The following is a 23,595-nucleotide window of genomic DNA, read 5'->3' on the forward strand; positions in this document are numbered from 1 at the left end:
TTTCTCTCTGAAGCCCTCTTCCTCTCTGAAAAGTGACAAGTGTGTATAAAAACAATACTTCTTATTTTGGGGGACAGGATGCTTTTTACATGGACCCAAATTATCACCCCACAAACCATTTACTACTTTGAGAGGGTAACGTGTATTTTCGCATGGGAGAGCGCTGCAGCCACCACCTCACATAGGTGTAAAATAGCCTCACCATGAGGAGACGAACTGGTATCACGCGCCTTCTGATGTGGTGCAGTAAGAACATCATGGAGGCTTCTTGACAAAAATGTTTACCATCAGGGCGCCTGGGTGGCTCAGTCGTTAAGCGTCTGCCTTCGGCTCAGGTCATGATCCCAGGGTCCTGGGATCGAGTCCCACATCGGGCTCCCTGCTCGGCAGGAAGCCTGCTTCTCGCTCTCCCACTCCCCCTGCTTGTGTTCCTGCTCTCGCTATCTCTCTCTCTGTCAAATAAATAAATAAAATCTTTAAAAAAAAAAAAAATGTTTACCATCAATCAAATCATCAAGACACAGCCAGACAGATCCATAATGTGGACTATCCTACAGGATGATCAGCCTGGACTCTTTGGGGTCGGGGGGACTGAAAAACTGGAAAGAGGGGAAACTATTCTAGACTTGGGGGAAAAAAAGCTATGGATGCATAAACTAAATTAAATGTCTGCACCCTGATTAGACCCTGGATTGGGGTGGAGGGTGGGAAGCAGCCATAGAAGACATCCTCGGGCATTTGGAAGATTGTCTTACGTGTGATCATCATGTTGTGGCTAGGTAGGAGAATGTCCTTGTTCCGAAGACATGCACATGGCATCCTACCTGCAGCTTCATTTTAAAAAAAAAGCAGGAACAAAAAGAAACAATTATGCCATCAGTGTAAGTGAACTGATCAGTAGCTGCCGATGACACGTTGGTGGCTTATAGGATAGGCTTTCATTTTTGGTCACCATTTTCAATAATCATTCGTTGAGGGCTTGCTCCGGACCAGGTGTCCCACTGAGAGAATTGGAGTGGACAGAAGGATGGATAGAACAAATGTGGGAAAATGTTAAAAATTGGTGGACCTAGGTAGAGGAGGACATCTATTATTCTTTCAAATTCTCTGTACCTATAGTTTCCAAAATAAAAGGTCAGGGTGGGGAAAAGAGCCAAATGGGCAGGAATAATGCATTCCCACAGAGAAGCCTGGCGGTGGGAGATGGCAGTTGTTGGACTCTGAAGTCAGAGGGCTTGGGTTTGAATCTCCATTCCACTGTTAACTGTGTCTTCTTGGGGAACATGCTTCACATCTCTTTACGTCTGAGATTCCTTCCGTTTAAATATGAAATGTTAATAGTCCCCTCCTCTCCTGGGTCCATGTCAGTTTCTCAACCTCCATATGGTTGACATTTGGGGCCAGCTAAATCTTCATTGTAGGAGCTGTCCTGTGTATTGTGGGATGTTTAGCAGCACTTCTGGTCTCTGCCCACTAGATGCTAGTCGTACCCCTCCACCCCAGGTTGTAACAACCAAAAATATCTCCAGACATTGCCAAATGTACTCTAGGGGGGTGCAGAATTCCCCGAGTCGAAAACCAATGGTATAGATAAAACAGTACCTTCAGAACATGTTAATGGTTCAATATTCTTCTTGGCAGGAAATACTTCACATAATATTTTGAGAGTGTGGACTCTGGAGCTGGACTGCCTGGACTCAAATCCAGGATATGCAGCTTACTGACTGTGTAACCTTGCCCAAGTTATGCCACTTCTCTCTGCCTCAAATTCTTCATCTATACAATTGACATAATACTGGTATCACCTTCACTGAGGTGTTATGGAGCTTAAATTCGTTAACAGATATATAGTACTTGGAATAATACTTGTGATATTCTTAAGCTCTCAATAAATAATAACAATTATTTGACATCATTAATTCACTGGCATTGAAATGACATAAGATTTTAATAGATCTATTTATTCTTATTTTAACCAATTAGAATTAAATACGTGATCAGCGGTAGGAAGCAATGATGCAGTCCTGTCATATAACTCTTGGATGCTCCTAAGAGCTCCATCAAGTCCAAAGGCACCACTGATTTGGATGTTAAAGAACTTCCATCTGAAGTGACTAGGGTCATCTCTGGTAATTAGATTTGAGATCCAAACCAGCAGGAGTTGGGGTGTCCCCAGCCTAAGCATCCCAGTTCAAGTCTCATGACTTTCTTTGGGTTTTACAAGCCAGGTCTGCCTTCCAAGTCAAGCTCTGCAACATGTTGATAGACTGGTGAGATCACATGCCTTGCTTCTAATTCAGATGGCCTGCCCAGGCTTGTGAGAGTTTTGCCACCTGGCCTTGACTGCAGTGGGGCCTGGCCACAGGTGGGGCCCTGCCCTGGGGATGGAGACTTTGTTGTCACCTCTGGTGCAGTCTCTAGCTCCATGGAGAAGGAGAAGAGAACTAACATTTAATGTGCACCTGTTATAATTCCTGCAGGGCAATATGATGGGCACTCCACATATGTTATTTAAAGTAACCTTCCCCCGGGCGCCTGGGTGGCTCAGTTGGTTAAGCGACTGCCTTTGGCTCAGGTCATGATCCTGGAGTCCCTGGATCGAGTCCCGCATCGGGCTCCCTGCTCGGCAGGGAGCCTGCTTCTCCCTCTGACCCTCCCCCCTCTCATGTGCTCTCTCTCTCTCATTCTCTCTGTCTCAAATAAATAAATAAAATCTTTAAAAAATAAAAATTAAAAAAAATAAAGTAATCTTCCCCCTCCAAACAGTCCTACAAGATACTGTCATTCCCATTTTACAGATCAGAAAACTGAGGCCCAGAAAGGGAAAGGAGCTTCTCCAAGGTCACACTGGTAAAAAGTGGCAGCGCTAGCCTTTATACCCAAGAGTATCTGACCGCAAAAACACTTCTCTTAATACAAATCAGCCAGTCAAATTCTAAGGCTCTTGTGTTACATTTGGATCCTCCTGTCCTCTGAAAGATGAGAACTCAGGAGAGCTGGGTTCTTTGGGACCTCATCATGTTCCTTCCTCTCTCCAGGCCTTGGTCTCCCATGTGAAAAAGAAATCATTGGGAGGATGCCTGGGTGGCTCAGTTGGTTAAGCGACTGCCTTCAGCTCAGGTCATGATCCTGGAGTCCCAGGATCGAGTCCCGCATCGAGCTCCCTGCTCAGCGGGGAGTCTGCTTCTCCCTCTGACCTCTCCCCTCTCATGCTCTCTCTCTCATTCTCTCTCTCTCAAATAAATAAATAAAATCTTAAAAAAAAAAAATCATCGGGAACCTAGCAGTTAAAAATGCCAATTGAACCACCCACCTGATCTCACTCACTCCTGAAACAAAGTAAATATCAAATAAGAGAATTTTTTTTTTTAAGGAATACATGCACAAAGACAGAGAAACCGGGAGAAAAAAAGAGCAACTTTAAGATGTGGAAGCTGGAAATTAGATGGGCAGGTGACAACCTATCCGATAGACCTGAGGAAAGAATATGGGTCAATCACAAGGAAAACCAGCACCCTGGTCTACACAGGTCACTGGCAAAAGGTGTGGGAATTGGAAGCCACGGCTGTCTCTGGAAGAGCAAGTGAAGTGAGAAGGGCCTCAAATAAAGAGGACTGGATGAAAGCTGTTTTGTGTAGGACTACCAGATCTCCTCCCCAAATTGGTTCGTCCCATCCCCAACTTGGCGAAAGACTGAAGAGTTTTTCAGGGGTTTTTTTTCCAAAAGAATAAAGAATCTCTGGACTACGGGATACAAGGCAAGTTCAAAGCTGGGATGAATCACACTGAAAACATAGTGAGAAGTGAACATGGACACACAGGATTTGAGACCTCAGCTCACATGTACCACTTGGTTCTCCAGAATGGTGCCAGGCTCTTTCCACCCAGGCTGGACAGTAGCAGAGGCTGGGGAATCTGACCAGATAAAAGAGATGGGAAGCCGTTAAAAGTTTCTGGGTGAAACAATCCAGCCAAATCATGTACCACGTAACCCACAGTCAACAAACCACTCCAGTCTGCTTTTGGGGCCCCACTCTTAAATGTGAGCAGACAGCTGAGATTCCAGATATCTGAGGAAAGACTTTGGCATGAAAATAGAGATGAAAACAAACACGTGGTAATTGGGGGTGGAGGGCGTGGTGTGTGGAGGGACCAAGGAGTCTGCATGAAGAAGAAAACCTCAAGGGAAGCTACATACCCATGAAACAAGAACAGGATGCTACATTTTATAGAAAGGAACATTGAGAGAACACAAAAGAGCTTTAGAAATTAAAATACAATAGCAGAAATTTAAAATCCATAGGAAGACTGGAAGGTAAGACTGAAGAAATCTTCTAAAAAGTAGAGCAAAAATAGAACGAGATAGAAAATGAAAGAGAGAAAAATAAAACAAAATAGAGCACCAGGCCAGGAAATCTATCAGAGTAATAAAAGTTCCAGAGAGAGCAGAGGAAACAGAGGAGAAGGAGCATCGTGTAAAATAATTTCAGAAAAATTTCCCAGAACGGATGGAGGAGAGTTTTTAGGTTGAAAGGGCTCTCAGCGAGCACAATGCATGAAAGTCAGCTCACACCAAGACATACCCATGGTGCAACTTCAAACATGGAGCCGTCCGAGATCCTGAAAGCTTTCAGAGAGAAAAACCAGGTCACACAAAAATTCCTGGGACTCAGAATAGCTCAACAGTAACACTGGAAACCTGGAAGACAATGGAGTCATGCCTTCAAATTTTTAAGGAAAATCACTTCCGACCTAGAATTCTATATCCAGCAAAACTACCTTTAATCAACTGTAGGGTAGAGCAACGATATTTTGAGACAGGCACGATTTCAAAAGTTTCCTTTGTGGTCTCCTTTTCTTGGGCAGCTGCTGGTGTTCTACTGAAATAGCTGGTAGGAGAGGAAGACGTGGTATTTAGGAAAGAGGAGCAAGGTAAGGAAGGCATCTCAGGGTGCCTGCAGGGCAGAGAGAGCAACCAGCTCACGTGCCCGGGCCAGGCAGCACCCAAAAGTGGAACCGGGCAGGGAGCCGACCGGCTGCCTGGACCCTGGGAGGGGAGGCTCAGATAACTGGCAGAGCATGAGGTGGAATCTGTGAGAAGTTTGTAGAAAGTGAGCAAGCATAAAAATGACAATTATTAACTCTAGGAAAAACAAACCCCCAAAAATGTGCTGGAAAGGAAAAGTAAGCGGAGTCAGCTGCATGCCTCTGGCCCGAGGAGTGTTTACAAAGTAAAAGTAATGCAAACACTGAAGGTGGCTTTCCCAGAGATGGGAAGATGGTACTGTCTGTGAGGATGGGGAGCAGGGAGGGGGGCACGCGTGTGGTGTCGGGGCTGTGGAAGGGAAGGAAGCTAAATCCCTGGCCTCCAGAGAGATAAGTGAATAAATAATGCCTAAACCAAAAATACCTTGCTGCTTTTTGATAACCAAGAAATTAGCTGAACACATTGAAATGGCTCCCTTTTGGGGAGTGAGATATGGGATTAGGGCCCTGTGGAATGTTCTTTTAGAGCAAAACCTTGTACTGTGTTGGACTGTTAAACTGGTGTTTGTATATAACTTGAATAAAAGCCTAACAGTTAAAAACGATAAAAAGGTAGGCACTTCAAGTCAGCCTTTAAGGTCCAGTTTGAATATAAAATTCCTTTGTTGGAGGAATAGTGAAGGGATAGGGGTCCAAGGGGAGGGAGGCTGATGACCTGTTCCTTGATTGCAGTGCTGATTAGTTGAGTGTGTGACCTTTTTTTTTTCCCCCCATCGGTGCAAAAAGATGGTTTTATTAAAGCATAGAGACAGGACCCATGGGCAGAAAGAGCTCGAGTGTGTTTCTTTGGTGAAAATTCATCAAGCTGCACACATGATTTGTGCACCTTTCCACATGTATTTTTTAGTTAGATAAAATGTTTACTTAAAAAATAATAACAGGCCACATCCCATTTCAGCAGCTTTGGGGTCCAGAGAGTGCATTTTGCAGTGGTACCCCAGAGCATAAGAATTCAAGCCCCCAGTGGCCCAGTTGGTGGGAGTCTGTTCTTTTTTGGGTTCCCTTCCCTCCCAAGATTTTTGAGCATGCCCTAGGACCACCTCCACGTTCTGCAGGTCAGCTCTGGGTGGCATTGCTGGTCCCCACAGCCATGTTCTCCCTGGTAGGGTGAGGTCTTGCAATTTTTCAAGGGCTCTCCCCATGCTGCTCCTTCCACGCTCACCTTTACAGTTCCCTGAATTGTCAACCCCAGTCCAGCGGCACAGCCTGATAGCAGAGTGGTTGGCAGGATGGGGCGCTCACAGAACGGACACCCTCCTTCTTGAGCTATCCCCATCTTCCTCACCAGTGACTCTCTTCACCGTGTTTTTACAATTGATCAGTGGGTAACAAATATTAACAACCTTAAAATTTTGTTGAAAAGTGCCTGTCTGGGGAATATGGCTTCAATCACTGCCACCAGCTATGTACCCAGCCAAGTCCCACCCTGAAATCCCGAAGTCCAGCAAACACCAGAGGAATGAGAATGCAGGAATGAAAGCTTCCAATTGGAAACAAAAATCTGTATCTGAAGTCTCTGTTCCATGCTCACAAGGAGGACCACAAGGTTCCCCCCCCCCCCCCCCCCCCCAGGTATCCCTGCCACCCATCTCTTGTAGTAAAACCCAGCCTCCACCTCCTCCTCCCCTTCGTCGTCGTCATCACTGTAAACTGGGCAGAAATGCAACACTGCCTTTGGTGCAGAACATCTTTTCTGTTATTATGCAGAACACTTTCATTTCACTTCTCCCGAACTTTCCAGTGTTACGTTTTAACTTTCCTCGTGCGTGATCAGAAGATCCGTTCCAGTATTTTAACCAAATCCAAAGAGCAGCATCCCCTTCGCAACTGTCACTTCTACCTTTGGACTCTGGAAATTGCCACCAGTCTCTATCCTCAGAAAACTCTAGGCCCCAGCAGGTGATATCGCTGTGCACACACAGTGTCCAGGGGACAGTAGGTGGAAAGGTGGGGGAGAATGGAATTGTACGGATGGTAGGATTAAGGCCCCACGGGAGAAACTCTTCTCTGGCCTCCATACCAAGAATGCCTCTCCTTTCCCTGACCATGAGGTTGTGTTTGCATTAAGGGCACCATGACTCTTATATCGGGCCCCTTTCCCTCTTTACATCACCAGTTAGGAAGCTCAGAGCCAGGCTGTGGCACCTGGTAAGGAAGTGGGACCTTCCTTGTTTGCCTGAGCCCTAACTAACCTCACACCTGTGGGTGTGCTTCCTCATTCTTGGATTTCCTTTGTCTCATTTTCCTTACTTTAAATATATTTTACTCTGTTGTGCTCATTTTTGTAAATCTTAAGTATCTTTTCAAGACCTAAATACTATTTTAAAATTTGTTAAAAATGCGGTAAGATTACAACTACATAATAGAACTGTGGATACCCAGAGTGCCTGGGTGGTCTTCAGTCACTTAAGTGTCTGCCTTCAGTTCAGGTCATGATCCCAGGGTCCTGGGATCGAGTCCCACGTTGGGCTCCCTGCTCAGCAAGGAGCCTGCTTCTCACTCTTCCTCTCCCTCTGCCCCCCTCCCCCTGCTCATGTTCTCTCTATTTCAAATAAATAAAATAAAAAATTTAAAAAAAAAGAAAGAACTGTGGATAAGCAGTAGAAAGTAACTTGTGAGAAAAGATTATTGCATTGGGGTGTTGGGATTATGAGTAATTTATTTTCCTTTAAAAATATACATTAATATTTTGAAGTATGATAAATAATATTTTTATTAATTTTTTTCTGATTATAAAAATATGTTCATCTTAGAAAATGTAGAAAAGAAAAATACAAAGATGAAGATATTATTCATCGTCTACATCTCGAGTAGATATCAGTGTTACCTTTTTGGTATATTTCTTTCTGTGCTTTTTTTTAGATGCATATGCACGTGTATCTGTTAACTGTATATTTTCCAAATTTAACTTTCTTTATAGTTTTTTGTACACTTGTTTTCAGGTAGCAGCACATTCTGGACATTTTCCCTTGTTCAGGATTTCCCTACACCATCATTTTATTTTATTTTATTTTATTTTTTAAAGATTTTATTTATTTATTTATTAGAGAGCGAGCGAGAGAGAAACAGCATGAGAGAGGAGAGGGTCAGAGGGAGAAGCAGGCTCCCTGCTGAGCCGGGAGCCCGATGTGGGACTCGATCCCAGGACCCTGGGATCATGACCTGAGCCGAAAGCAGTCACTTAACCAACTGAGCCACCCAGGCGCCCTATTTTATTTTTTTTAAAGGTTTTATTTATTTATTTGAGAGAGAGAGAGAGAGTGAAGGGAGTGGGGAAGGACAGAGGCAGAAGCAGACTCCCTGTTGAGCAAGGAGCCCGACACAAGACTCGATCCCAGGACCCTGAGATCATGACCTGAACCGAAGGCAGATGCTTAACGGACGGAGCCACCCAGGCACCCCTGCACCATCATTTAAAATCACATTAAGTCGTATTGTCCTCATTTAACCATGCACCCTATTTATCTAGCAGATCCCCCCTTGTTGGACTCTTAGTCATTCCTTTCTGGGTTTATGTAGATGGCCAAACAAGCCATCTTTATCAAAATGTGTTTCTCCTACAGAGCTGTTTTTTTTTTTTTTCCCCTTTCTCATTGCAGTGGTGTCGGGTTCATCATCCAGCTCCAAGTATGATCCTGAGATCCTGAAAGCTGAAATTGCCACCGCGAAATCCCGGGTAGGGCCCCTTTGCGTGTCCTGTGGAAGGGGGTCACGGCAGCAGCCACGGGCCCCTCCCCGCCCACAAGCCCAGAGCAGGTGCTTCCACCAGGCAGTGGCGGCCAGTGCCGACTGCCAGGATCCCGAATAATAGCGGGGGTGGCAGTTGTCATAGCAATTGTGATGGCAACCGCCGCTGCCATTTCACGGCATCCCCGGCGCAGTGCTCACTGCTTTCTGTCTTGAGTTCTCGAAGCAAGCCCGTGAAGCAGCTGTTGTCAGTGTCTGGACTTTAAAGACGAGCACACACGAGCTGAGGGGAGCTGAGGAACTTGCCCAGGGTCACAAGGACTCAGGCTGCCTCCACAGTGCTTCACGTCGTGCGCTGTCTTCCTAGCTGTTGCTTGTTCTCCATCGTCTTATTTAACTACGTCACAATAATTACTTCCTGACTTCTTGGGGATAAATAGGATCCCCATTGTCCTGATGTGGAACTAAGGCACAGCAGTTAAGGGACTTGCTCAAGGTAAAGCCAGTATTTGGAACACTGGTTCAGTTACACTTCGAGCAGGTTCTCCAAAGTCAGGTGCCTGCAAGAAAATGTAAAAGGGGGCAGTGGGCTCGGGGTGAAGCAGGAGGGAGTGGTGGGAAGTGAGCAACCTAGAGAGCTGTGCCCTGTCTAAAGGGGTCGTTGAATTTTAGCCCTCCCCTCTTGGACCATGCTGGAATGAGGGCTCAGTGTCAGCAGATCTTCTAATTTTAGAAAACAGCTATACTTAGGCTTACTATAGGAAATCTCTCAATATTTCATTATTAGCAATGAACTTTTTTGATTTAATAACTGCAAGCCAAACAAAGCATTCCTGCAGGTCAAATCTGGCTCCGTGAGCCATGTCTTGCCTCTCGCCTCCATGCACCGCACTCCCATACCCATCGCCTGCTTTAGGTAATGCACAGCCCTGCGAATGACCATGTTTCTGTTCTGTCTGAATAGGGAAGGGAGGCTCAGAGAGGCAAGGTGGCTTGAGAGAGGTCACCCAGCTAGGCAGTGGGAAGGCGAAGCTCTATCTCAGGGCCGCTAGCACCTGTCCACTTCCTGTTTCCCTCAAGTGAGGGCTGACCCAGGATGACCTGCAGGATAGCTGGGCTGGGATGCTGACTGCATGAGCAGCTGCAGAGACCAAGGCAACATCAGTGAGGGGAAGGTGTTAGGACCATGTGGCCAAGGGATATCGACCTGAGTCATTATGCAGGGGCTGTGGGGGGCTCTGGGTTCCCCTTAGAGGAGAAGGCAGCCCGTGGTTCCATTAATCACTGATCTAGCCCCTTCTGTGGTCTTCTGCCATCCAGGTCAACAAGCTCAAGAGAGAGATGGTTCACCTCCAGCAAGAGCTGCAGTTCAAAGAGCGTGGCTTTCAGACCCTGAAGAAGTAAGTCTACTCTGTCGTGCAGAGCGTGGGGGTGTCCCATGCTCCCCTTCCTGCCCCTATGTCTGTCTCTCTCATGTAAGGCCACTCTAATCATTCAATTCCAGTTCTAGTCCACTGGTATTTACTGAAGATACTGTCACCCAAGGTTGAGGTGTAGAAAGAGACAAGGGGAATCATTTCATTCTGTTTTTCTGAAGATTTTATTTATTTCAGAGAGTGCGCAAGCATGAGCAGGGGGAGGAGCAGAGGGAGAAGCAGACTACCTGCTTAGGGAGCATGATGCGGGGGCCCGATCCCAGGACCCTGAGCCCAGGACCCGGGGATAATGACCTGAGCTGAAGGCAGGCACTTAACCAGCTGAGCCACCCAGGCACCCCAAGGGAAATCCCTTCAAACCAGAGTTCTCATTGTCCTCTGAATTCCTGAAGCCATTAAAGTCTGTCCCATTCTGTTGAGTTTTACCAGCCAGTCACAGAAACAAGTACTGCTGGGCCTTTCTGGGCACCTGTCTCATCTCCTCCAGGAGATCCAGTAGGATCTGGTACACACGCAAACAAAACAAACTCTTCTTTCCCCTGGCCCCTAAAGATGAGCAGCTAGTGTGCCCCACTGAAGGAACGAGGCTCTCTTCCACGACACACAGATCACTAGACGAGCATGCACGGCACCATGCTCTATTGTTTTTTTGGAGCAGGTGTGTTGATTGCTTTTATCATTATACTAGCTAAGATTCGCTGAGCAGTTTCTCTGCCGGGAAGCACTTTCATTGTTTCTGCCTGGGTGACCTCATTTGATCCTCATCACTACTCTAAGGAATGTTCTCTTAGCTAACTCCGCTTTATAGGTGAGGAAACCGAGTCACATAGTAAGTGCTCAGTAAGCATTAGCTTATCGTTATGAATAGTCACACATGCAACGAACACTTATGCATTGAGTCACGTTCAGTGTATTTGATGGACTCAGTGTATAGTCATTGCAGCGGTGTCTGGAGCCCTCTTGGAAGCCCCAGGAGAGCAGCCAGTTGATTTCTCTGTTCTAAGGGACACCTCCCTTAGATTCCCAGGGAGGCCACATCTCTACAGACAGCTGCTTCTCTAGTCACTTGCCTTTTCTCTCTCTCTCTCTCTCTCTGCCTATACCTTTTCCTCAGCCTCTGAACCTCAAATCCACCCCGACCACTCTGTGGCCACAGCTCCGAGCCTTGGGATGTCTGTCTCCAGGCTCTGTTAATCGAGGGAACTGTGACCACTCTCAGGGGTTGATTGGTTCTTAATCACATCTTCCCATCCTCCAAGCCCCCACTGCCTGGGGAGGAGCTACCATGAACCCCCCACCACACAAGGTTTAAGAAAGTATAAATTGTGTATAATGTTTTTTTGTATTATAAATTGTTATAAAATATGGTTTTATGCGTGTGTGCTTATACAGATGCATATGTTATTAATATATGTATATATCCATATGCCTGTGACAGTCAAGAGCAGGAATATGAGTTTAGAAAAGTCCTATTTGTGATCTATAAAGCAAATAACCTCATGAGCCCTCCAGATTCTGAACACATAGTTTAAAGGTTACTCACTCCCACGTCATCTTACCGCAGGGGCCCTCCCCTCCTCCCCCTTCCTGCAATCCTCAGGAGCTTCTGGTTAGAACATTTCCCATTCTTCTCTGAGCCACCACAAACCTGTTTTACCGCTTTGTCACCCTGTAGCAGCATTGAAAACTCTTGTTCTTTGGTAAGCTGACGCTGAAACCCCAAAGACAAGCCTCCTTTTTTTTCCTCCTCCCTCCACCCAACCGATGTTTGATATCAGGCCCAGATAAGACTCATGGCAGCCCTGACGCCCACACTCCCTACCTGAAGCCAGCTCCATGTTCAGTGCAGAGGAAGGCATCTGCTTTCATGCACACCTTGGCATAGAGGGTTAGGAATGTAGCCTCAAGGGGCAGATGGCCTGGGTTCAAATCCCAGCTCCCTGGGACCTTGCAAAAGTGACTTAACCCCCGTGAGCTTTGGTTTCTTTATCTGAAAAATAAGTGATTGTGAAGATGAAACTGAAGTGTGTGACAGGGCCTGGCAGTGAGTGTAAGGGTTGGCGAGGGATGTGAGGGGGTGACCTCTAGCTAGTTGCTGGCTTAGATTTGGGGAGGGACTCAGATGAACTCTGTTTGCCCCAGGCTAACAGCTCTGCTGCATAAGCATTTTGCATCAGTCACCTCAATTCACTGTCTCTCCCCCTTTAAGAGAAGTTTTTGTTCTGCCCCACTTTACAGATGAGGGCACTGACGAGGTTGAAAGTAGACCGTAGGCCCCCCCAGCCAGTAAGCAGCAGAGTGGGATTAGAACCCAAGACTTTGGGTTTTGCCGCTCATGTGCTAATACCTTCCTTCCTGGCTTCATCCTTAATAACCTTTTTCTCATACCCAGAAAACATACCCTCTTTCCACATCCCCTGGGATCTTTTTCAGAGGCTAGTGGTGGGAGATGATCTCATCACTTCTACCTCTCAGACTCCTCCCTTAGCAGAGCATGGGAGAAGGTGAAACTCGTCCATCTGTCATGACCATGTTCATGGTCAGCAACCCCAGTTTTAAAAAAAAAAAAAGGAAAGGTTGATGAGAATTGAAGGATGCCTCTTCGGAGACTGAAAAGAAAAATCGCGACGAAAGCTCGGGACTTGGGTCCGTCAGCTGCCTCGAGCCCTTGTAAATAGGAAAGAATTGAGACTTGGCATGTCATCCCTGTGGGTGGAGGGCCATGCGGCATCTTTCTGCATGTCCCCAAAGCTGCCCTGCCCAGGTGAGAGTTGTCCGGACAAGACCGAGAGGAACTGACTCCTGTCAGAGCCTTTGCCCTTCTCTGTGGCTGTGCTGTGGCTAGTGGCTGTGTGAATCTCTGGACAGCTGCGTGATTTGGAAATTCTAAAACACAGGCAGCCCACTACACCCTCCTCTCCCCTACAGCCACACAATTTTTCTTTCCCTTAAAAAAAAAAAGATTCATTCAGTGAGCACATAATGGTGACCCTTTGTTCCCCTCCCCCCACCCCCCAATCCCAAGAGTGTTCCCTCTTGGAGCTCCTCTCTGGAGCCAAATTCCAGAGCCTGGGTTGCTAAGGCCCCTGAGGGAAATCAGGTAGAGGCTGTCTGAGGAGCCCAGGGCCCAGCAGACAGACCGCGTCTGTCTCATCCTGCTGAGGATTCAAAGCCATCCTGTTGGCAGAGGACAGCAGGGCACAGCCCCCTCCCCAGAACCCCCAGCCCCACTCAAGCAAATGGCATCTCTCCTGCACCCCTCCCCCACCTTGGGGCAGGGCCACCTCCTGTCCTGGGGGTCCCGCCTCTCCACAGAGCATCTCAGGCAGGCCTCTGCTACCAGAAAGCTCCCTTTAGACTAATTTTTCAAACTAAATCTGAGACCAGTCTTAGCCAACCTGGCAGGCTTGCTCGGGCCCAAGTCCTCGAAAGGAACAGACAGGCTATTTTTAGTGGGGAGACATAAATGGGGCTTTGTTTTCTCTCCACGGAGGCTGAAATAATGGACAGGCAGGGGGAGGGCCGTGCTGAGACCCGGGTTCTCTCCCTCTCTCCTGCTCGGAGGCACAGACAGACCGGGATGAAAACCTGCTCCCGCCATCCGTGATTCCCCACTCAGGTTATTTTTAGCCCAGGACAGTTTGGCCTCTAGCAGGAAACCAGAGAGGAATGCCTGTGAGTGGTTTCTCATCCCGAAATAATGGGTTTGTGGTGTTCCCTCAGACTGTAAGACTTCCTTTTCTCCACTGGGGACTGAGACCTCAGGCCTAGCCTTTGGGGAAAATGTGAAGCAGTTAAAATTTATCTCTTTCCTCTGAAGCTTCTCCACACCACAGCCTCCTTCGCCAGAGGGCCCGGACCTCCACCATCTCTGATTTGGTCTGATCTTCAGAAAGTGACATCGAGACCCTTAATTATTTTTTTTAACTCTTTTCTGCCACCAAAATGAACCTGTATGGGGGGCCTAGATAAGCTTGATTTGGTCCCATACATCCTAGTCCACCACCTGACTGTCCATCCTTTATCCATTTGACATTCCAACAGCTTCATGAACATGGGCTGGGCAGGTGACATTATCCAGGTGTTTTTAGAGGAGCAAGCCAAGCCTCCAAGCATTGAGGGCTGTGCCCAAGGTCATGCTACTGAGTAGCAGGGCTGGGAGATTTTCATCATTCGCAACTTTCTTTCATTATGCCTGTTGACTCCACAAATGCTTATTAAGAAGTCCATGGGTTTCAACCGGGGATGATCTTGCTCCTCTCCCCCAAGGGGCATTAGGCGAAGTATGGAGGCATTTTTGGTTGTCACAACTTGAGGTCAGGATGCTGCTAGCATCTAATGGGCAGAGCCCAGGGATGCTTCTAAACATCCAGCAATGCACAGGACAGCCCCCACCATGAAGAATCATCCTCCTCAAATGTCAAGATAGTGAGGTTGAGAGACCCCGAGTTAAAGGAATGTTCTATGCCAGATACTGAGCAGATTCAGCCGCACCCGTGTCCCAAGCCTGCCAGAGACCAGTCAAGGACACTGCCGTACGTAGTACTAAGTAGAACCCAACGTAATGGTTGTAGGTCACAGCTGCGCACAGTGTTATGGGAACACCTAGCCCGGCCTAGAGGACACAGGGAGGTAATCAGGGGAAGCTTCCTGTAAGAGCTGATGCTTAGAGGACCCTTGACTTCCAGGGTGGTGTCGATTCTGCAGCCCCACACCGTGAGACATTTCACTGGAACCTGCTGTGCCTTATCCCATAGGCCGGACCTGGGGAGGGAGGCTGTGCAGGACAGAGAGGAATCTTCTTACGGGACTGATGTCTGTCGTCTGCTTTTCCCCAGGGGAGACTCCATCCCTCACCCTATCTTTGTCTGACCTTCCCCATTGACTGTTTCCTAGAATCGATAAGAAAATGTCTGATGCTCAGGGCAGCTACAAACTGGATGAAGCTCAGGCTGTCTTGAGAGAAACGAAAGCCATCAAGAAGGCCATCACTTGTGGAGAAAAAGAAAAGCAAGATCTCATTAAGGTACGAGAGAGTTCCAGTGATGGGGATCCCACGTTGATTTCTCCTGAGCACCTTTCTGTGCCCGGACTCAGGCTGCTTCTGCACGCTACGCAGTCACTGAGGTCCCATCGCTGGCTTTCTTGGGCTTTCAGTCTCATTTTATGGAGTAGGGAGAGGAGGTTCAGAAGCATTAGGTGGCTTGCCTAAGGTCACGTCGCTGGCAGAGTTGTTCCAGGAGCCCTCTGCTCCAGTCCAAAGGTCATGTCCTTGCCACTCTTTCTAGCCACCTGGCTTCCCTCTCAAAGAACCGGATAGGGAGGCTGTTGCGACACCGATAGCCCCAACATCAGAATGGAACATCTTCATAAGTATTTCATCCCATGTTCTCCGTCTGTGCTGAGGACCGAGCAGATGAGAGTTGATGTGACTTCACGTGCCAGGCACTTTGCGTGCATCATGCCTCACTTATCTCTTACACCAGACCTAGTTCATCCCCTTCTTGCAGATAATGACAGTACAGCTCAGAATCAGTGGTGGGGCCAGGATTCGAACCCATGAACACGGACTCAGAAGCCTAGTCTTTCAATCCCTAGACACTCCACCTCCCCTCACAGGAACTACCCTGACCTCAGAGATACTGGATTTGTTTGTGTTCCCATTGGCACATGAGGATTCAGGCTCAGAGGGGCTGTAACTGATTTGGTGAAGGGAGCTTTACGCTCTATGACAAAGAGAATGATCTCGAAGCTCTTGCCCAGGGCAGCCCAGTGAAAACATTCAGGCCCTGGTGGACAGGGAGCCATGTTCCTATTGTGATTAGCATTTAAGAGCACTGAGTCTTAAGTCAGACAGACCAGGACCAAATCCTGCTCTGCCATTTGCCAGCTTCTCTATGCAACATCTCCCTTATGAAGAAGATGGGGACAATCCTAGGATTATCAGTCCCAGGTCTGATGTCAGGATTCAGTAAGCTGATGCTAACGCTGACAGGTGCTGAGTATTGACTGTACTGGCACCTTGCCCTGGTCATCTCGTTAAATCAGTATGGTAGTCCTATGAGATAGGACCTATGGTTATTCCTACTTTTCAGGAGGGGAAACTGAGGCACAGAGCGCTTAATCAACTAGCTCAGGTCACACAGCTAGGGAGTAGCAGTGCCAGGATTCCAAGGTAGGCAGTGTGGCTCCAGAGCCGGGGCCCATAGCATTCTCTCCCAAGTAAAAGACCCAGCCCGGTGCCCAGCACCGAGCAACTGCCCACTTACTGCTAGCTCTTTACTTACCTTACGGAGTGAGTGTGGCTTCCTACTGAATGACGCAAGGTGGAGAGGGAAGCACGCGGAGGGCGGCAGACCAGAGCTGCCTCCCGGGCAGTTGTGTTGCTAACCCTGCCCCCCTCCCCTCTTTAGAGCCTCGCCATGCTGAAGGATGGCTTCTGCACGGAAAGAGGGTCCCACTCTGACCTGTGGTCCAGCGGCAGCTCTCTGGAGAGTTCAGGTTTCCCGCTGCCGAAACAGTACCTGGACGTGAGCTCCCAGACGGACATCTCGGGAAGTGTGAGTAGGCTGTGCGTCCAGGAGACGGCTGTAGAGGGCAGTCACCTTCTCGTTTCTCACCTGCGGAGTTGACCGGTGTCTCTCTGGGCCTGGCTGCTAACTCAGCCTCCTGGAGCTCCGTTCTCTTGCAGACCGCTTGGCCCCAGGATGACATGAGGTGATGGTGTGGAGGAGAAGCCAGCGCTGACTCTAAGGTCCTGAGTGTTGCCTGGCCATGTGCTTGCATCTCTAGATGCTGCACAGAAAGCAGGTCTGAAGGACCAGGGTCTCTCTTGGGTTCCCTTCTTACAGATTTGTAACACCATTCTGCTTTTCTTTCACCAGCTATAAATCAGGTGATATTTTCCCCTCTGTTCATCTCGGAACGTTACATGTGGCTTTCAGACAGCTCTCTTCAAAAGCTCAGGCTGGTCACTGTAGTGAATAGTGTGAGTGCCATCCGGATTTACTCCATGGAAGTTTTAGAGCAGGACTGACCCATGGCCGTCTGGCTCATTTGGAGAACTTTTGTTTTCCTAGAACAGGTGACATTGAGCAGACCCACCTCCCAGCCTCCGTGGCTAAATGCTATTCCTCTCTGTTTCCTATAGCTGTGTCCCCAGTTGTGAAGAGACGTTCTATCCATGTCTGCTTGGATGAGCCCTGGAGCTTCTTGCTGCTCTTGACAGAATGATGCGGCCAATAGGCTGTCCCCTCCTTCTCCATGCCACCCAAGTGTCCAGCTATAAGCCACCGTAGGCCTCCCTGCCGGTTCTAGGACCCTCTTCTCAATCACTCAGTGTTTCAGTCCTGGCTGCCGCCTCCCTGAGTTTTCAGCGGAGCCCCTCCCCAGCTCTCCCAGGATGCCTTTCTTGTATGTTGGCTGCCCCTGTTTCCTCCTGACCAGCTGTCCTCCATGCTGCTGGAGCTTGAATGGGCTCCAAGCCCTTCGGGGCTGCAAGATGATATTCTGGGCGCTCCGCTTCTCTTCTGGAAGTGATGGATGTCTGAGTTTGGGGGTCTTCCCACAGCCTGCAGGAAGGAAAGTGTCTTTGCCTGACTAGCTTCCCTGCGATCACACAGCCAACTCAGTAATTGGGGGCTATTCTTAGCTACTTCCCACGCAAGCTGTCAAGTCTCTCATGAGCTCTTGAAATCCAACTCCGCACCGGCCACAATGGGCCTATAATTCCCGACTTTGTTCTTTCCCCCAGTTTGGCACGAGCAGCAACAATCAGTTGGCAGAGAAGGTCAGATTGCGCCTTCGATATGAAGAGGCTAAGAGAAGGTAATTAGGGGCTGGGGGCGGGATGGTTCCAGTTACGGCAACTACCGTTGCACAGTGTCTGCTCCTTGCCTGACTTCTCATACACCTCCTTCTCTTTAGTCCTCCAAGATTATGAAGATGAGGATTATGGTATTTATATTTTAACCCTCTCTGAAGCTCAGAGAGGAAATGACTGAGCCAGGGACACTTAACTAGGTAAAAAGTGGCACTGTGCTTTGAACCCAGATCTCTGAAACCTCAGAGCCTCGTTCTCTTTCCACTTACTTGGCTCGGTTTCTATAATCAGGGTTTTCCAATGATCCTGTAAGTAGCCTGGTTTGAAGGAGCACAACTGAGGTTTTTAGCAATAAGGCGAAACAGACCCTGGACGCTGAACACTTCAGTGTCTCCTGCCCAATGGGGAGCCAGCTGTGTTTACAAACTGTGTAGACCCCAGTGACTTTAGACGTTCTGTGGCTTCACGGGCTCCTAAGCAGTTGGCTGCCACCGCCACAAATAAAGTTAAAACAATAAGCAAAGCTGTTATTTTTAGAGCATCTGTTATGCACCAGGTATTGTATTAAAGCATTTGTATGTGTATCATCTCATTGAATTTTAAAAACAACCTTATAGCATAGTTTGTGTTATCTCCATGTTAGAGAAGAGAAAGGTAAGATCTAAGATGTTTTATGACTTTTCAAGATGATGGATTAGGATTTTGAACTCTGAACAGTCTAGCTCCAAGTCTGTGATCTCCGTGTGCACGAAGCCAGCCTTCCTGGGAAAGAATCCACAAAGTGTGCTGGTGAATGAAGCCAGGCATATTGTATCCACATGCTGCCTGGCCCATGGACATTCTAAGCCAGGCCAGATAGAGTGTGGCAGTGCCCGGCTCTGCCCGTCTGCCAACTCTGTGTGAGCCGCAGAACCCTTTGCAGCAGTGACGGAAATCCTACAGAAACTAGAAGAAGCAGCAAAGGAAATTTGTTGGCTTATTGAATTCCAAAGTCCTAGGATAAACCAACTTCAGGCACAGCTGGATCCAGGAATTCAAATCATGTTACATAGACTCAGTTTTTCTTTTCTCTACCCTGCTTGCCTTTGTATTGACAGACTTTCCTATCAAAATGTAAAGGTGACCCCCAGCAATTCTAGAGTTATATACTATCAGGTTAGCAACCCCAGCAGAAGGAGGACCTGCCTTTCCCAACAGATTTAACGGATTTTGAGTTTGAGGCTCCCTGGGTTTTCCTGGTGAACCAATCATTGTTGCAGAGTTGGAGGAATTAGAATTCTCTGAAGGTCCAGGCATGCGTCATGTGCCTAACTCTGGGAAGGGGATTGAGATTAGTTTTGTGGGACCCAAGTGACTTAAGTATGGTAGGAGTGATTTCCCAAAGAAAATGTGGAGTATTACTAACAGGAGGAGGAGCAATTGGATCCTGGGTCAGGTAGAGAAAACACTCTGTGCATTATTTCAGCTCCCCCTAGAGGCCCAGCAAAACAGCAGGACTTCTGCATTTGGACAGCCACTTGTCCCCTCTGAAGGGGACCACTCTGAACCCTGGATCCATTCCAGCCTGCAGTAATGCCTGTCTTAGAGGATCAGTTCTGGAGAGACCCAAGGACTGAAATCTCCCCTCTGGGCTTGAGCCATTAAACTTCTCATCTCAGAGCTTCTTGGCTCATCTGCCATTACCCAGCTTCACGCCTCCCTTTTCACCCAGAGGTAGTTTAAATGTCAAGGAGAGAGCGGCCCGCTGAATGGAAAGCAGAGGCTGCAGGGCTTAAAGAAGAGAGGGCAGGTGGCTGTAATGAAAAGTCTGCTCGCTAAGTTTTGTCATGTGTGCATTTCTGCAGAGCGAGTCCAGTGCTTTTCATCAGATCCACCAAAAGGTGGGTGGCCTGAAGGTTAAGGAACACTGGGAAAGCTCCACAAAAAAGTACATCTAAGCCTTAAGCATCGATCACCCCTTCAGTGTACTGAGCCTAGTGGAGCCCCTGCCAGACCTGTCCAGATCACTCCATCCTCAGAGTGGCAGAAGCTACAAAGTTGTCCCAGATTACTCTCTTTGTGAATGTGGCATATAAATTAATCGACTCCAGGAATCCCTCTGATGCAGGTGGCTGGGAACTGAGCAAACCTAGATGTGTTTGCATGGAATTTTCACGACACGCTGTGGAGATTTTGTCCCCAGCGGTGTTTCTATAAATGAAGGGTTGGGCCACACATCCGCAGATAAGATCGGACTGGGAGTGCCGAGGCCTGGGCACTCCACAAGTGCCGGCCGTGTTTATGACGTGCAGGCTTAGGTGATCCATCTCCTCTGTGGACATCTGTCCAGCAACCTCACTGCCAGGTCTTAATCCACACTGTAGGGATTGGTGGGGCAAGGATGTGATGCTGAAGGTCTTTGCAAAAGCTAAATCCTAAAGGATCGCATCATGATTGCTTTGAGATATTTGTAGCAGTCATCTTAGTTATATTGTGGATCTTATTTTGGTCCAAAGATAATTATACTTTATATCTGTGCAGCAGGCGCTTGGCAATGTATAAAGAGCTCTTGATGGTAAGTTTTCATTCGGGTCTCATAACCCACCTTGCAGGTTCCATTATTGACCCCACCTTACAGGTGAGGAGACTGTGTCTCCAAGAGGTTAAAGGATGGAGCTCCCAACTCCTTCCTTTCAACATTTAATAAGTGCCTATAGTGTTCCAGGCCCTGTGCTAGAAGCTCACGATCCCAAAATGGTCTAAGAATGGCGCCTTCTGTCAAGAAGACCAGAGCCAAGACTCTCCGGCTCAAGGCCTCTGACCCCAGTCTCTAGACCGGGAATACGCGGTTAGCAACTGCAGTATTTGCTGTCGTTGTAGTGGGCCCCCGATGGCCATTGGTTGAGCACCTGTTAGTGCCAGTTCCTCTGAATACGTTATTGCTCATTTTCAGAACAAGGCTCAGGGAGTTCACCCGACGTTCTATACCTAATAAGTGGTCGAACCAGGTAATAAAACAGTAGCAGCAGAAGCATTCGTTTTAGTACCTGCTACGTGACAAAGACCGTGCTTTGAGAGCTCATGGAATATGTCTAAAGCCTTCCACCACAACCCCATGACAAAGAAGCTTTCGTTATTCCCTTCAGAGACATGAAGCGACTTGCCCAAGGTCCCATAGCTGGCGGTGGGAGGTTATTGCCTGGTGATGAACCCAGCTCTCTGTTCTACCAGCCTTCGTGTCCCTCAGGGCAAGGACATTGCCTTGTTTACGTCTCTTCCCCACCCCTGCAGAGCCTACTCGTTGTTGGCACAGAGTAGGCACCCCATGTGTTGGTTAGATAAAAATAGGTTCCTTGAGATGACATGCTGGTCCGGTGAAGACAGTCACCACCAGAGATGGCTCTGAGGCTGTCATGGCTCCTCGTACATAACCTTAGAAACACAGTCTGTGACCCTGCTCCCGCTGTGCCCCTCTCTGCCCACAGGATCGCCAACCTGAAGATCCAGCTGGCCAAGCTTGACAGCGAGGCCTGGCCTGGAGTGCTAGACTCGGAAAGGGACCGGCTGATCCTCATCAATGAGAAGGAGGAGCTGCTGAAGGAGATGCGCTTCATCAGCCCTCGAAAGTGGACCCAGGGGGAGGTGGAACAGCTGGAGATGGCCCGGAAGCGGCTGGAGAAGGATCTGCAGGCAGCTCGGGACACGCAGAGCAAGGCCCTGACGGAGAGGTGGGGCTGGGCTTGGGCCAGGAGGGCGCGTGGGGTCCTACCCTCGCTGCCAGTCTGTGCTGCAGCCCAGGCAGGGGAAGGGGCAAGGGGGACCACCTGGGGCACCTGGGCTCCGCCCTAAGAACACTCAGCCTAGAGATCCCACAACTCTCCCAAGTCGCAAATTGGGGGAAGTGATTCACCATCCAGAATACCAGCTCCCTGGGAGTTTGCGCAGGGAATCCCAGTACCAAAACGTCTGCTCGGGTGCAGGTTTTCAGAAATTATCTTCTGACTAAAGTAAGCCACATAACCCTATGTAATGTAGAGCAGTCATTTGCCAACTTTGTGGCAGTGACTCCCGTGATACAGAAGTTTCACGAAACAGTGCATACTCTTTCTATGTGGGGTAGCCCTCTGATAGTGTCTCTCTTACATTGCATTTCTTCTCATGATGGTCATGACCCACTAATGTCACCTCAGGCTGAGGAGTTTCAGTTTGCACTTTGCAGAACACTGGTTTAGAATGGGGGGTGCAAGTAAACTTGCCTACACCCCAGCGGAAGCAGGCCAGACGTCCTAGGTGCCTGGATGTACGCTCTCTGCGTCACCTCGTGATGGGTCCTAAGATACCTTCAGGGAGCCTTCTGAGCTCTACAGCACCCAACTCTCAATCGTACCCTAGCACCCGAATAAGCCCCACTTGCACATGGTGGGGTGCCAGATGGATCAAGGTGAGCAGGCTCTGCCTGGCCCCTTGTAAGCAAGCACATCAGAGTCCAGTGCTCATGGCTGCGAGCATCCTATGGAAGAGAGGAGAAAGCCGACCCAGCGGTCTTTTGTCTATGTCTACAGCCGTTTGCTTCTGGTCCTGTGTTTGTCTGTCTGTGTTCATCCCCCGGACTCTGTTGTTCTCTCTCTAGGTCTCTTTCTCTCCCATTTCTTCTGTTCCTCTCTCCGATCTCTCCCTTTCTCTCTCTCTCTCTCTCTCTCAGACTGGGAGTATCATGCTCCTCATCGTCACATATCAGCCTCTCCACTCCAGGGGCCTTTGAGAAGGACAGGAATGGACACATCCAGAAAGGGCACCACAGGCCTGCCAGACCTCAGTCACACATCAATCACCATCAGACATCCCAACACCCCAGGTCCTACCCCCTGCTTCCACCCTCCCCCTCTGTGGGCCCCCACCACCACTTCTGAGAGCTGCTGAGCACTCACACGGGGGGCTGGTTGGAGCATGGACTCCCTGGCCTCTCCCCAGGGACCAGTTCCCCAGCCCTGAGACGCAGCCCAAGCTCTTGCATTTTGAGCCAGCACCCCAGGTACTGAGCTACAGCTTGTGGGGATTCCAGCTCCACCTTCTGGAGCCTCTCCCTACTTCTATGCTTGATGTGTTTGTAGCTTCCCAGCATGTGCCAGGCATCACACACAAATGCCAGATGGCCTGGCAAGCTGGCGCCCCTGGGAGGAGGCCTCGGCACCTGCGTGTTGCTGCAGGTGGTTACACCCCCACGCTCAGGAAGGTGAGGCCACCTGATTCCCAGTCCCCTTGACATCCTGGTGGGCTCTGGTGGGGCCTGCGTTTTCTCCCAGAACACGTCTCTGTGACTTTTCTCCCAAAGAAGAGGGGGCAAATGAAGGTAGAAATGGTGAGCCCCAGCTGCTTCTTGGCCCCACAACCCCACAGCCTTCCAGGCCTCTGCTCTTAAGGAGAGTCAGGAGATTCCACAGTCCTCTCCATTCTGTTGAGTCAAGGATTTTGTGCACCACGGGCTCCATCTGCCGGCCTGTGCTGCCTGCTCCGCCAGCCCCAGGCGGGGACTCTGAAAGAAGAGCGCCAGGGATTGAACTGGCCAAGACCCATGCCGAGCCCCTCACCACCTTGCTGAGTCGTGTAGAGCAAGTTCTGGTCTTC

At 48.8% G+C, this 23,595-nt stretch overlaps 1 protein-coding gene across 2 annotated transcripts in view; it reads left to right on the forward strand.

The window, feature by feature from the left end:
* The window catches only part of WWC1 (WW and C2 domain containing 1), a 147,269-nt gene that overhangs the window by 82,429 nt on the left and 41,245 nt on the right, over nt 1-23,595 (forward strand). For both annotated transcript variants that reach the window (XM_035013898.1, XM_035013902.1), the window contains exons 4-9: nt 8,646-8,722; nt 10,054-10,133; nt 15,066-15,195; nt 16,583-16,729; nt 17,923-17,996; nt 21,456-21,698. In XM_035013898.1, the coding sequence (XP_034869789.1) occupies nt 8,646-8,722; nt 10,054-10,133; nt 15,066-15,195; nt 16,583-16,729; nt 17,923-17,996; nt 21,456-21,698 (751 nt within the window). The remainder of the gene's footprint in view (nt 1-8,645; nt 8,723-10,053; nt 10,134-15,065; nt 15,196-16,582; nt 16,730-17,922; nt 17,997-21,455; nt 21,699-23,595) is intronic.

This window comes from Mirounga leonina, unplaced genomic scaffold (assembly GCF_011800145.1).
Source record: "Mirounga leonina isolate KUSES-001 unplaced genomic scaffold, KU_Mleo_1.0 Mir_104, whole genome shotgun sequence".
Lineage (NCBI taxonomy): Eukaryota > Metazoa > Chordata > Mammalia > Carnivora > Phocidae > Mirounga > Mirounga leonina.